The 15,098-nt window shown below is 37.3% G+C and overlaps 1 protein-coding gene across 3 annotated transcripts in view; it reads right to left on the reverse strand.

Moving 5' to 3' along the window:
• The window catches only part of TTC3 (tetratricopeptide repeat domain 3), a 112,947-nt gene that overhangs the window by 15,430 nt on the left and 82,419 nt on the right, over positions 1-15,098 (reverse strand). For all 3 annotated transcript variants that reach the window (XM_069474954.1, XM_069474953.1, XM_069474955.1), the window contains 4 exons: positions 12,733-13,798; positions 11,699-11,764; positions 7,374-7,523; positions 2,129-2,268 (listed from right to left, as the gene is read on the reverse strand). In XM_069474954.1, coding sequence (XP_069331055.1) covers positions 2,129-2,268; positions 7,374-7,523; positions 11,699-11,764; positions 12,733-13,798 — 1,422 coding nt within the window. The remainder of the gene's footprint in view (positions 1-2,128; positions 2,269-7,373; positions 7,524-11,698; positions 11,765-12,732; positions 13,799-15,098) is intronic.

The raw sequence follows: 15,098 nt of genomic DNA on the forward strand, positions 1-15,098 counted from the left end.
TTTCCAATAAAAGGAAGTTTAACTATCATTTCACTTCTTTTGTAAAAATACTTCCTCCCTCCTTCAAATACTCGATATTGGGGCGGCTCTCATGGAGTCCCCGCCTTCTTTCACAGTCACCTCTGGTTTGTATCATTGCACCAATCCTGTCCTAGTCATTTCTTAATAAATGCTAAAGTGTGATCAAAAACATAGAAACATCAGAGAAATCATTCCTCATATCCTCTGTGCTTCTCTAAGAAAGAGATCACAAAAGTTTTAAGATTTTACTTAAAAATCTACATATAAAAATTTAGCTTTAAAGCATTTATTTGAAACATGCAAAAAGCAAAAAGCTTAGAGAAGCATATAGCTTATCTTTAAGTTGTGACAGAAAAGGCAAAGTATATATTAATAAAATGAAAAAAATCAACGATAAGCTTATTCCTCAGCAGAAACAGTTACCTTTTATACTAGTATAGAAAAAAATTTTCTCATTAACAGCCTCTAGTTGTCTAGTTTGATAGTATATCTGAACATAAAAAACATATTAAATATAAATATTTCTGCATTTCTAATAACTTAAAATGATTAAGACTGGACATGCTCAAATATTAAGAGCTTTACAGATATTGTTTCCATAACTGTTCTAATGAACATAATCAAAATGACATGAAACAGGGAGTGAAAATTTTAAGGCCGTGTTTTCTATTTCCTCCTTCGTCTAAGGACTGCCTAAAACTGCCCAAATGTAATGCTATGAAGACTCATAATGAAAGTCATCTGATCATATGGCATAGAGCATGGAAAAACATACAAATGCCCTTGAAAGGTGAGTATGTAGCATGGCCCCCAGTGAACCATGTCTCCCTTCCATTATTCATGCCCTTGAATCTAGACTGAACCTGCGACTTGTTTTAAGCAACAATATGTGGCAGAAATGATGCTGTGATAGTTCTGGGCCTAAACCTTCAGGAGGCCTGGCAGCTTCCACTTTTGCCCCCTTGGGAGTTCTTGGCCATCACATAAGAAGTTAGGCTACCGTGCTAGAGACTGCATAGAAAGACCACATGAATAAGGGTCACAGGGAGAGGCTACATGGAGAAAATAAGGCAGAGCCATCCCAGTATCCCATCTGAGCCCAGCCCCAGCTACCCCCAGCTAACTTCAGCCACACAAGAGACTACTGGCTCACCATCAAATTGGTTTCACTGATCATCACCTAAGAGCACATTTAGGAATAACATTGATCGGGTGTTGGGCAGATGTGGGTGGGGGAAGGGATGGGTGTATATATACATAATGAGTGTGATGCGCACTGTCTAGGGGATGGACACGTTTGAAGCTCTGACTCGGGGGTGGGGGGGCAAGGGCAATATACGTAACCTAAACTTTTGTACCCCCACAATATGCTAAAATAAGAAAAAAAGGGGGGGGAAGGAATACAAAATAAAGTGATATACTGGTATACTAAAAAAGAAAAAAAGAGAGAGAGAGAGACTATTGGCAAGACCAGCAAAAGAGTGGCCCAGCTGAACTCGGCCCATACTGCAGGATCATGAGCAAATAAAATGGCTGTTAACTTAAGCTGCTGAGTTTTACATGACATATCACTGTGCAAAAACAGAGGGAGGTTAGGGATGGAGCCTAAAACATACTTGGCCCACCTGACAATTACGCCTAGGATCTGTATGTATTACCAAATCCTTCACACTGCAAGACCAAATTTCAATAATTTAAAGATTCAGGATAAAACTAATTATAAATAAAATAATCATCACAGAATCTTATGGAAAGAACCTTAGATCTACACCAGCCCCTCATTTTACCAACAAGAAAGAGGGTCAAAGGTAACATTCACAGTAAGGGATGATGTTCTGACTAGAAGGAAATCAGCTCTTGGTGGGTTCTCAGTCCCATGCTACTCCCACATTTATATAATTTATCTGAAAGCATGCTAAGTTTAGAAAAAGTTTTAGGTGAGACAACTGATGCTTTTAAAAATGAGATAAAAACACTGAAAACAGTACCCACAGATTTTTATTTTACTTGATATAGTTTAAAATTAAATATCAAAAATGTGAAAATAACCAAAAGAGACAACATTCAAAAAAACAATTAAAATTATTGCCTTTCAGTTGTTACTTACATTTCACTGCCATTTGAAACCTTTTTCATTTTCTTCTTCAGTGCTTTCAGTCTTTCCTGGATTTCTTTTTTCTCCTGTTGCCACTTTTTAATTTCTATTTCCAAATCTTGGAGGAACCAATCTAATTCTGTCTTTGAGATCTAAAAACATGTTAGAAAGTACTTAAATCAATGGCAAGATTTACTTTTTTAAAAAAAGAGGCTGAAAGACTAGAATTGTGACGCTGTCATAGCTTAAACAATGACTCAAGTTCAGTGGAACAGACACTCCAGAGCTGGTGACCTGTGGCCACGCCTGGGATATGAAGTCACATCACACAGCCACGTCCTGCCCACTAAGTGCACCTGATTACAGTAAGGTGCTACACTTCAGTGAGCCCAGGAGTGCACACACTTCACTCGTCAGCCTAAATGATCCTCTAATTTAGAGGCAGTCTGCACACGTGTTTCAGCTGGCACGTCTAATGGTTTTTGTTTGCTTTTATAAACATAAATGTGATCCTCTGGTCATTAAAGGCATTTGGGTTGCAAAACCTGCCAGAACTTCAGGCAGTGTGACAACAAGAAACGAAAACCTCTTCCAAGGCCAATGCTCCTACCTTTCCCCTGGAGGGTCGGGAACACCACCACTGGACTCCCAGCCATCTGGAAGCTTCTTATGTAGGTAGCTGCTGCTTTTTGAAACTTCTCAATCTACAAATTCTCTAAAAGTTTTCTCATTTCCGAAATATCCGTTCAATGGAAGCAAGGGGTTGGGGTAGGGCACATGCTTATAAATACCAGTCATTTAAAAGTAAAATATTCTCCATGTTAATTTTCTAATAATTTATATGTAAATTAGAGAATCAAAGCAATATTTAAAATAAACAACTAAAAGAAACATGTTAAATATTTTCCAGTTTGAAATTATACTACCGTCAATGACTGCTTAATGAAATCCTAACTTCATATCTGCTTTAGGGAAACCTTTAATTTTTCACTTCCTATCATGTTCCGTGGAGCCTGAACTTCCTGCTTAGGCTTAGAATATGCCTAGGTCACAGAGGACAAGGGCTCGGCTACAGAAACACAGGGACTTCTCCCTCATAAAGGACCCCAAAGTCAACCTACACGGACTCTGTGGGAAATAATGGCCCTCAAGTCAAAAGCTCCATCATCAATTTAGAGGCCACTGCGCCCTCTTAGACACCAAGGTTTTCCGTGTTTCTGGGAGGTAGATTTGCTAACCAGTTAAGGTTTTTAAGACTTCCAAGTTGTACAGCAAGGGTAAGGTTGACGCTGGTGGCTGTGAAATGTGCAGGCCAGCTGTTCCTAGGCTCACTGCCATTCCCTTTAGCCTGGGACCAGTCTGCTCACATTTTCTTTGCTGCAACCTTGCTGATTCTGAATTTGTAAAGTCTTACTGTGACTGGGGTGACCACCATGCTCACTCTACCTACAAAATCCTTTATTCTACCTGGTTCAGTTAAACTAGCAAAACCAATGTCAATTCGCATGCCTTGTGGCTGGCAGCCAAGCCAACCTTGATTCTCGCCTATCCCATGGTTCTATTCTGAGCCGAGGATGTCACTTTAGATCTAGCTCTTTGGCTGGGAGATTAACTGCAACCAAAAGATTATGCTGGGGCATAAGAACCTACTTGGCAACAAGTACCTGAAGGAGTTCAGGTATCAAAAAGCACAAAGTATCACAAACACATGTGTACATATACACACATACAAGTCAGTCAGTGAAAATGCTACGTGAGTTCATCTGCTGTTTGTACTAACCACCCTTTAATGACACAGCTGCCTCACAACGCTAACCAGGTCAGCTACCATAGCTTGTCTCTGACTGCATGCAAGAGGTAATCTCCTGAATCCTCTTCTTTCACACATTAGAAGAAAAGGAAAAACAGGTTATACACAATTGTATCCTCTATAAGCACAGTTTATTGATACAACTATAAATCCTTTCTGATGATCTTTTTCTCAATGAAATCAGCATTATGACAGTAAGTAACTGATGCAGCCAAATTGCTAGTAAAGCGCTGGGAAATGTTTTTAACAGTTACTGAACTGGTTGTGGAAGTGACCTTCTCTGAGGGATCTGGAGTCTGATGCTCACAACCTGTTCTGCCTCTTAGTACTGGTGTGACCCGGAGCAAGTTGCATTAACTGCTCCTACCTCCATTTCCTCACCAGTAAAACAGATAACACTAGAGGGCTAGACTATAACATCAATATAACACTAGGACTACTTTGAGATTAAATACATGTAAAAATTAACAATTGAGTGCGGCACATTAGACTGAAAAAAGGCTGGACCTGGCAAGGACCCACAACTGAACAGGACAATCTCCACCTCTGCAAAGACATAGGCTGAGAAAGCTTATGCAGGAAGGGCCAAGATTCTGTTCTAATACACAAATAGCACAAAGGTCCAAAATTCTACCCTATAAATCATTCTGGCCCAAATAATTCGACAGTGTTTTAAGAGCCAATGTCAACTAAATACCTCTCTTAGCTATAAGAAAGTCTCATTAAAGCATCTTAATAACATATGTCCTGAGCAGATAGGGAGTGACTGAATAACGAATATGAGCTTGCTTTTTGGGGGTGATGAAAGCTTCCTGAATTAGGCAGTAGTAATGGTTACACAATAATGTAAACATATAAAAAACTCCACTAAATTGTAGACTCTATAATGGTTAAAGTGGCAAATTTTATGTTACGTGAATTTTATCTCAATCAAACAGAAAAGAACCTATAACCTTAAGCAATACCACAACCAGTTATAACCTGCCAGTCACAGGTTAGGGTACATCAAAAACAACTTCAGAATAGCTATTTTTCTCTGGCAAAGAATAGATAAAGGGCCGATTTATCTATCGAGGCATTCCTAGCTCATGATAATAAAACCCCATCAGCTATATGTAACAGCTAGCTCAGATTTTTTTTTTTTTTTTTTTGATGTTTAATATATTCTAAGCACTCTTAAAGTGCTCTCTGAAACACTGACTTTCTCAACGGGGGCACAAGCAGTGCTGTGGGCAGGACAACCCTCCGTGAGTACTGTTACTGTCTCTGGCCATCCCCATCCTTTCCAGCCCCCAGCGAGGCTTCACAAAGCTATGAAGTAGAGATTCCATCATTATTGAGGAGACTGGGGGTCAGAGAGGCTGAAGGAATTGTCGAAGGTCACAAAGCCATTGCGTGGGGGGCTGGGGTGAGGCACGGGTAGTCTGACGCCAGTGCCTGAGCGCTGAGACCTGATTAATTGCCAGTTCTTCTGTTCTCTGTAACGGGGTGGGCACATGCATCTTCTAACTGCATCCAAATGTGGTATCAAAAAACTGTGAAGTAAAAGATAAAAACTCATAACACCTCAGTGATTTACAGTTGAAGGCCAAGGGAAAAAGAGCACTAAAAGCCACAAACTTCTTTTTATGTTTATAAAAAAATTTCTCTACAGGCTATGAGCACAATCATGATTAATAAAGAAATGACTGTGCCTAAGTCTCATGTGCTCTTGTGTGGACGCCAAGCTAAGGGACTCAGCCTGGCAATTTATCCTGTAGGAAACAGGCGCACGTTTTACACGGGAAGTCTAATCACCTAGCAGGCCTATAATGTACGGGGGCTAAATAACAGCCCTTTTAAGACTGACCACTCTTGGGCAGGGCCACACCACAGCAGACCCAAAGGCTTAATCTGTTAGGAAGCCCCAGAGCCAGAGCCCCTCAGCCAGAGACGCGGCTTTCTCACGGCCCTCCGCTCAGGGAGCTTTATTTCCTAGATGCTTCTTGACTAACTGTACAAGGAAAGGAGCCCTGGTGGACTGTATCAACACAGCACCCAGTCAGACCAGCAATTATGAAGCTGGGCAAGCCTTTGCCAGACATAAACCTCACTCACCGAATGCCAAGTGACTATGTCCCTAGTCTGCCCTCGTCACTCAGACAGGCAGCCATAGGCATTCCCATATGGAGTTATTAAAAGTGAATTTTCCCGAGGTAATACAAAGTTTACAAAAATATTTTATTTTGTTAAACTTTCTAAGTAGCTTATTCAAATTGTGTTCCATGTGTCACTCTGCTATTAATATGTAGGTTTTTACTTTTGTTCTTTATTTTCCTTCTCTGAACCAGGCAACTGAGCAAAAGTCTCAGTTCCATCTAATTTTTCTTATCCTTCGAATCTCCCCAGGTTCATCCTGAGTATGAACAGGTCCTGGGGAATGTTATGACAGTTACCTTTATGAACTGCCCTTTTTCTTCTGGGTAAATCTCAGTAAATGACGTTCTTGATTAAGGTCCCACTAAGCTAATTTTCTTCTATTTTAATATGTTACCCCAGCTATTGATCCAGACTTCTGGAAAAATTCTTCCTTTCTTAAATGGATTAACATCCCTTTGTTACCTCTCTGAACAGAAGATGGTAGCTTTTAAAACTAAACGCACCATGATTTCCTCACGCCTACTATAATTCCATTCTCCCACTAATTCAATCTGGCCTTGCCCCTAATTGGTATCCCTCCGCCAGCCTACGTGTGCCTGATGATCCACCTTAGCTAACAGAATTCAAGGTCAGCAGAGTCAGACAAGACACTCTGGGTAACTTCTCAGTTCTGATATGGCGAAGGCTGCACGTGTTATTCTTACACTTCCTTAGGAGTAAGACGAAGATGATGGCAGTAACAGCAGCAGTAACAGTGCCAGCCAACACTGACAGTCCTTACTATGTACCGGGCAGTTTTAAGTACTTCACAAGTATTAATCTAATCCCCTGAAATGGGAGCTATTGTTACCCAAATTTTCCAGATAAGGAACTAAAAGTACAGAGAAGTTAAGTGCCTTGCCCAAGATTAGAACTAGTACAAAACCAAGCCTGGATCTGAACCTGGCCAGTCCCCAGGGGCATACTCTGAACCTCTCAAGCTATGCTGCCTCTCAGTATAAATGAGAATTTACCTGAGAATTCAGTCACCATAAAGTAGAGTTTTAGTTAACCAAGCACACCGAATTATACATAAATTAAAACCTAGATTTACAGCCTTTTTCTCATACAGCAACTTGTAGAGGTTCTAAAACACTGCAAGAAACACTCATTTTAGTATGTCATGGAGACATCTGAAGCAGGTAATTTTGTGAAAGAATCCTTTGTTTAGCCAACAATGCAGATGTTTAGCTAACTGAAGCCCCATAAGCAGTTATATTCTCCTAACCACACCACATGCAATTAAAGAGAGGTTTGAGATAGAATTACCTTGTTTTCTTCTAAGTTCCTTTTCAGCTTTTCTTCCAGGTCCCTGGTCTCTTCTGAGCTCTTAAGTTTTATCTGCTCATAATTTTCACATGCTTCTTTAAGCTGCTCTTGTAATACTTCGTACTCCTTTTCAATCTGTGTGATTTCCCCCTAAAAGTAAATTACAAAATTATTCAAAATAGTTAAAAATGCCTATTTATGATCTTGTTCTGAACTCTCTCAAAATAAACAAAGGAGAATAAAAGGCAGGTGAAAATTTACAAGGGAAATGTCACAATAATTCAGGAATTAAAAACCCCTAAATATTGTTTAGCAAAGCCAGCTATTTTATAAATATAATCTTTCATATTATTGGAATTCATAATGAAACTTTTCAATCTGTACTATAATTAGCTCTGAATATTTGTTTTAGAAGGATTCAGTATTAGATCAATAGTTTGAGGTAAATGTCACTCTTCATAATTAACACCAAGAACTATTTATTAGGTTTAAAAAGCTGCATATATTATGCATATTTTAGATATGAACAGGACATATTAAGTGTTTTCAAATATTAACAAATAGTTGCTGGTTATTTCGAAAAGACAAGTTAAAATATTATCAATGAATTATTTTCAGTTATTTGTTTCTTGGACCAACTTAGCAAAAAGAAAGCAATCAGAGACCATTCTGTAATATGAAATGCTGAACAAAAAATGTTATTATGTAAGTATTTTTTGAAACCTTTTGTGCTGCTAAGCCTGGAAGCAACCACACATTTGTGTCTGAAACAGTGTCTGTTTGATCCTGGCAACTTCTCCCAGCTGCAGGAGAGAAGCCCTCCTTGTAGCAGCCAGGCTTTGGAAATCTATCCCAGGCCTAAATCTGGTCCACCTTCAACATCCCTTGTACCTTCTCCCAACACCTTAGCATCCTCCAAGTATAAAAAGGCAGGGAATCAACTATGTGAAATTCTGTGAATCATTAGTTAGAGAACTGTGAACTATGGCTACAGTGACCACACATGTCAGTCTGCCTCAGAGACTCTCACCTTATGTCTGCCCAGACTGAAAGTTTAGCACTATGAATAGAGTCCATGTTTAAATAATAAATTAAATGGTCAATGGTACTATGATCCAGAAGTAAGACTTTACGGTTTAAGATCTTAGTTACCTCTATATTCATTCTCAGTTCAGCAAACGGATCACAATGAATAGCAACTTGTAATTAATCTGTATGCCCCAAATCACCAACAGAAACAGGAAGTTAAATGCCACTTCTGTGTTATTACATTTAAACTTCACCACACTTCTGTGAAAAATATATTATTTTCTCCTTTATTAGATTAGTAAACCAAGGCTTAGGGATGTGAAGCAACTTCTCAAACCCCAGAAGAGAGGAGCAGTGCTGGGATTCAAATGCAGGTCTCACTGGTTGAGAAACCAGCAATCGACTATACTGGCATGGAGGTCCTGAAGTAAGAGCCAATTTAAGAAAGCATTTGTGAATGTTCCCATCACCGATGTAATATTTATTTGCGGGTCAAAACCACTCAAATCAGCAACAGAACCTACCTGGTTTAAAGCTAAGTATGGCGAAAGACTTCAACACCCATTACTCTACTCGGCATATACTCACATACAGGCAAAAATGTTCACTACAGCATTGTTTTGTAAGCATTTTGAGAAGCTGACACAATCTAAATGTTCAACAATAAGAAATCAGTCAAATAAATTATTACACATTCGTACAATGGAATAACAAGCATCCATTTAAAATGATGCTATAAATCTGTATTTACTGATGTGGAAAAGACTACATAATATACTAATTGAAGACTGAAAATTTCAAAGACAACATATATAGCATGATCCCATCTTTTAAAAGATACTGCTTAGTTATATGTAAATGTTCAAATAAGGCCTGGAAGGCTGGACATCAAAATATTAACATGAGTGATAGGAAAGATGATTTTTAATTCCTCTTTCATAATTTTCAGTATTATTCAATTTAAAAAAATTTCAGGATTCTATATTATTTTTATAATTAGCAAAAGCTATAAAGATATTTGTATAATAGAAGCATGAAACACAAAGTTCTAACCTTATTTCTTCCTACTTAACTGTACCTTTGATCTTGTGATTTATTCCTTATCAGTAATTATAGAACTGCTTCATTTTTAAGTAATGGCATAATATTTCATTATACAGATATACCATAATTTAACTAGTCTAATATTGATAGATGTTTAGATTATATTCAGTTTTTTGCTGATACAAATATAGATGAAACAAATATACAAGTATCTTTGCTCACTGTTCTCAAAACACATATGAGGGCAGATCAATTCCAAACTGCCTTCCCCAGTAATATGCATGCACATTTCAGTAACATGTAAATGACTGTTTTTCTCATCTCAAGTGGGGTTGGGCATCTTTTTATATGTTTAAAAATCATCTATATTTCTTTTATGGTGGATTATCTATTCAGATCCACTCTCATTTTGTGATAGGTTGTTAATCTTTTCCTTAATTTATAGAAACTTTATATGTTAAGGAAATTGTTAATAGTTCTCTATCTGTCCTGTGCTGCAAATAATGTCCTAGTTTGTCATGTGTTTTGATACCATATGTGTATATTTATTCTTATAAATACATATGCTATGCAAATGAATATACATATTATATATGTGTATATGTATATAAACATACTTTTTTGCCATGCTGTTTATTAATCTTATGAAACAAATTTTCCCTTTTTTTCCTGAGTACTTCTATGGGTCCATTTTATATATTTAAATCTTTGATCTGCCTGGAACTTATTTTAGTGTAAGGAATGAAGTAGATACCCAAATTAATTTTTTCTAGATGGCAACCTATTTCTCATAAAACCATGTATTTAGTAATTTATTTTTGCTCACTGATGATTTATCATCTTTATTATATCTTAAATTTCTATATTCTTCTATTCCATTGGACTTATTTTAATGGTCTATGTATGTGATAATAGAGATTTATATTGTGTTTTGCTATCTAGTTACACAACTCCTTTTCTTATAATTCCTTTTCTCTGGCCATTCCTGTTGTTCACTTTTCCATGTGAAGTTTAAAATCAATTTGTCTAGTTGCAAATAAATCCTGTGGAGTAACCAGCCTCTAAGATAGCTTTCAAGATCCTAGCCTCTTGATATTCACATCCTTCTACAGACCTCTTCTACATGTATCCGGGTTGGTGGGTTGGTCCATGTGACCAAGACAACATAGCAGAAATGATGAAGCGTGACTTCCTAAAGCAGGTCATAAAAGCCATCGCTCCTCTGCCTTGGATCACTCACTCTAGGGAAAGCCAGGCCCCAGGAGGACACTCAAGCAGAGCTACATGGAGGTCCACAGCACAGGAAACTAAAGCCTCCTACCAATTGCCAGCACAAATTTGCCAGCTATGTGTACAGTTTCTTTACATAGATTTAAGTATTTAATCTTTTTGTTGCTATTGAAAATGGAACGTTTTCTTCTCATACACTTTTGGGTTTTTTTGCTTCTAATATACTTTCTAACGGGCTGTTGTTTGTATATGGAAAGGTACTAGTTTGTATCCAATCATCTTTTCGAATTCTCTTACATTTTGGTATAGGTTTTCAGTTATCACTTTGGGTTTTCCCAGCACACAATCTTGGCCTCTGTAAACAATGATACTTATACCTCCTCTTTTCCATCTTATTTCTATTTCATATAGAATTTTGTTACTTAATATCTCTAGATAATAAGAAGTATTAATGGTGATGTTTTGCCATTAATAAAAGATGATAGCTTTTGGCTTAAGTGAAAAAGATAGTAGCATGTTGAGAAATAATCATAGATTCTCACTTTCTTACCAGTTTTGGTCAAGACAGGGACTTAAATTTTATCCAATACCTTTTCAGCAACTATAGAGGTGATCAGATAATTTTTCTCTTATGATATATTAACAAAGTAAATTATATTAAGAGATTTTCTAATTGAATCATCCTTATAGCAGTAAAGATATTTATAATACCTTTCTGTGTTATTCATATGAATAAACTTATTTATAAATTATTACATGCTCATTATACCAGTTAAAACCAATAAAGCCATTATACTTTGAAATAAACATGCTAGAAAAATTAACTTACCTTTTCCTTTGCCTCCCCTTCTCAAATTTCAACAATAGAAACAAAACAATAATTTTTTGGTTATGTTCTTAAACTTATCCTATGATAACTTTGTATGGAATTAGTTGGCTCCAAAATGGTTCTAGTTCATCATCTCATGTAAACAAATTAATGAAAATTAAACTTTTAAACAGTTTAATAAAATTTGACTCACATGTTGTGCCTCAAAAGGATCATATGGTTCAGTATTGACTTCCTGGTATGTTATGTTCCAAGAAACCTATGGGGCAAAGCAAACATTTAAACTCAGTTTATCTCAATTGTTCTAGCAAAATAAAGCTATGATGTAATAACATTCTGAAGAATGTTCATAATTTTTTCCAGGCTTTTTTTCCCCCAATTTAGATTATGTTCCGTGCTTTCTATAAATATTTATATTAGGAAAGTTATTTAGAATTTATAACTGAAAATCATTTTGGTTCATTACTCTTAACATATTTTTTTCAAAGCTTCCAGGAAAACAGAAAACATAATGAGGAGTGGAGCAATTTAATAAGGATCGAATGAATTCACACCCTATTAAAGGCAACTATAGAAGAACCTCAATTTATTCTCATGCTTGTTAGGAAAGAACTCGTAACACACATTCATTCCTCTTGTTTCTATGTGGTTATCTGTGTTTAACACCCTCCTTCCTCCCCTGGTTTGGCAGGAGAAGCTGGGCACGTGGAGCCCAGACCTTTCCCTTTCCTTCTCTCTGCAGAGCTGCCAGCACACTTCCCCTTCCTACTCCACGCAGTAACTCCTGTGCTGTAGGCACCCCCCCCAAGGGGGCCTCCTAACCTGCCCCTCCTGTTAACTGGCAGGTAAGGCAGGGTGATGTGGGCTTCACTGTTGGCACATGCACTATTCTACAGAAATAGCCACATCCTCCCACTGTACCTTTACTAATTATTAAGGTGATGTTCTGGCTCCATCTGCTGACTCCTTTATCTCACTTCTCAATTTATGTAGACTTTGAGTAGGGAAGAAGGGTATTATTTATTGGACTCAAACTCTTTCTGACAAGATTATCTGTCACACCTTCACAAAAAGGTTCATATTTTAAAAAATATTTTCAGGCAAAAGCTTCAGTAACCATTATAAAGTCAATCAATTTTAAGGACTTTAGTAAATATAATGGCAATATAAAATAAAAAGGAAAATTTAACTTCAGTATGAAGGAAACTTTTTCTATTTAAGTCTTACCTGTACAGCAACCATCTGTGAACGTGGAATATTTGTTACTGCACTGGTACTTTCCAGATTTACTTCACATTTGTTGTCAGAATTTCCACAGTGCCCATCATTTCTGTTAGACTCACTCAGGACTGTATCAGCATCACCTGTGCTGCACGGTGACTTTACAGATGTTCCCAAAGAGTCCTCAAGGATCTGTATTTCAGAAGCAATCTGGTTGCCAGTGGCATTCTCAGCACTCAAATGATGACCCTCAATATATGCAGCAGCACTTTTATCTGCTCCGTCATCGGCTACAAAAGATGGTGCCACTGGTACTGATCTTTGCAGCTGATATTCAGAGGAAATGCTGGCCAAAGGTGCGAACAGACTGGCGTACTGGGGCAAACCTGGTAACATGTTTATGTACGTTGGAGTTGCCTGGGAGATATCAAATCTCTGAAAAGGAACGTATGTACAGAATCCTGTGACCAAATGGGATTGAGTCCAATAGGTTAGTTTCACATCCTCAGTAACTATTGTAGGAGACTCACAAGAGAGGCGCATGTGATTTGCATCCTCAGAGACTGGTTTGGGAGAATTAGCAGTGACCTCTTTGGATTCCCCATCCTCAAAAACTGGTGTAGAAGAATCATCGGATACCAGTTTGGGCTTCACATCTTCACAAGCTGGTTCAGGAGAATCAGCAGGCACAGGTTTGGGTTTCACATCTTCAGAAGCTGATGCTGAAGATAAATCAGACACTGGTTGGGACTTTACATCTGGTTTAAATTCCCTAGCAGCTGGATTCAGTGGTAGTTTAACTCGTAAATACTCTCCTGTTTTTGAAATTTCTTCTACTTTTGTTTTAATGTTTTTCTTCTTCCTTTTTTTCTTGAGCCGTAATGCAACTTTCTTCAATGCAATACAGTTGTCAATCACAACAAAACGAGGACATCCCAGGAGAAAAGATTTTAAACCTCCTGCTTTTTCTAGTATCTGTCGTGTTTCTTCTGGGAAAAACTCATATTCTTCAGAGAACATCTTGTTACTCATATCCAAAGGACCATGTTCCTCTAACAACTGAGAGAAGTAACTTGGAAAAAATTTACATTTACATGAGTTAGTATAATGAGGTACTTGCACGTGTTTAAGTGAAAAAAAAAAAAAAGATTATTCTCCCAAAGCAAAATACTACTATTTCACTTCTCACTGAACTCAACTCTTCCCCCAAAAGAAATGTAAGGTTAACTGCAATGAAGGATACTATAAACAAAATTTTGTGTACCCCTTAGAAAATAAACCTTTGCCTTATTTTTGAGAAAAGCAAAAGGGAATCAAAAATTATTTTATAAATTTCAATTATATAATTATATAATCTATTTAAAAGCAAGCAAGAAAATTTATTTAAGAAAAGTAACAAGAATGCCAAGGAAATCAAATCTTAAAAAAAATCCTATTTGAATTTGCAAACAGTAAATCTATTAAATTTTTTCTGCGTAGGAATGTTCAGTGATGCAGAGGGACTGAAATTAACCATGTCTGACCAATAAACTGATATAGTTCAAGACTCAGATCCACAGTAATGGGCCCTTAGTCTGACTCTAGTTCTGAACTGGGTTTGTTCATTCCAGTTCTGAGTCCATTTCCTTTCCCCACTATTGCATCAGACTCAAGCAGGTCTTCTTCCAACTGAATTCTGTATTCTCTTTGTACAGTGGCATAACTAGCATAAGTCACTCCAGGCACCTACTTAGAAGCCTCCTCCAAAGGGGCTTTCTTAGTAAATTAATGTTAACAAGAAGGACAACTTATTATAAGGAGGATAAACACAGCACTTCTTCGAATCAAGAGAAAATAATGTTTTGTGCAGATGAATGCATAGGACACTTAGAAATGATTAACCTGTATTTGAAGCAGTACTCTAAAAAAACCAAATGCCACTTCTCTTTGTCAGCACTGCTACTCTAAATACTTAAAAGTCACCCCAAAATCTCCTTTAATGTGCTTTATGATGAATATTTTTCTCCTAGAATAATCCCTACATTCCAAACTCCGCCACATACATGTTGTTTTACAAGGTAACGTAAAATATGGCTTTGTTTTAAAATTCCCAACAAACTTCATTTTTATAGAGAAATTTCTAAAAGCAGAAGATGCCAAAGGAGAGTAAAGTAAAAAGAAATAAATCACTGTAGTCTCAGGAACAGAAATCTTTGTTGAGGTTTTGGCTGATCAGTATAAATAACATCAGCCCCTACCACCTGTCCAAAGAGAGCCCCCTTTCCAGTCACTGTTAAGCTGCCGTTAAGCAACGGCACAATAACTGATGAATGGTGTATGTGTATTTACTTTTTTAAAAAATTAAAGCATTTGTTGGACTGTATAGTTTTGCT

Source organism: Eulemur rufifrons, chromosome 7, assembly GCF_041146395.1.
Source record: "Eulemur rufifrons isolate Redbay chromosome 7, OSU_ERuf_1, whole genome shotgun sequence".
NCBI classification, from domain to species: Eukaryota; Metazoa; Chordata; class Mammalia; order Primates; family Lemuridae; genus Eulemur; species Eulemur rufifrons.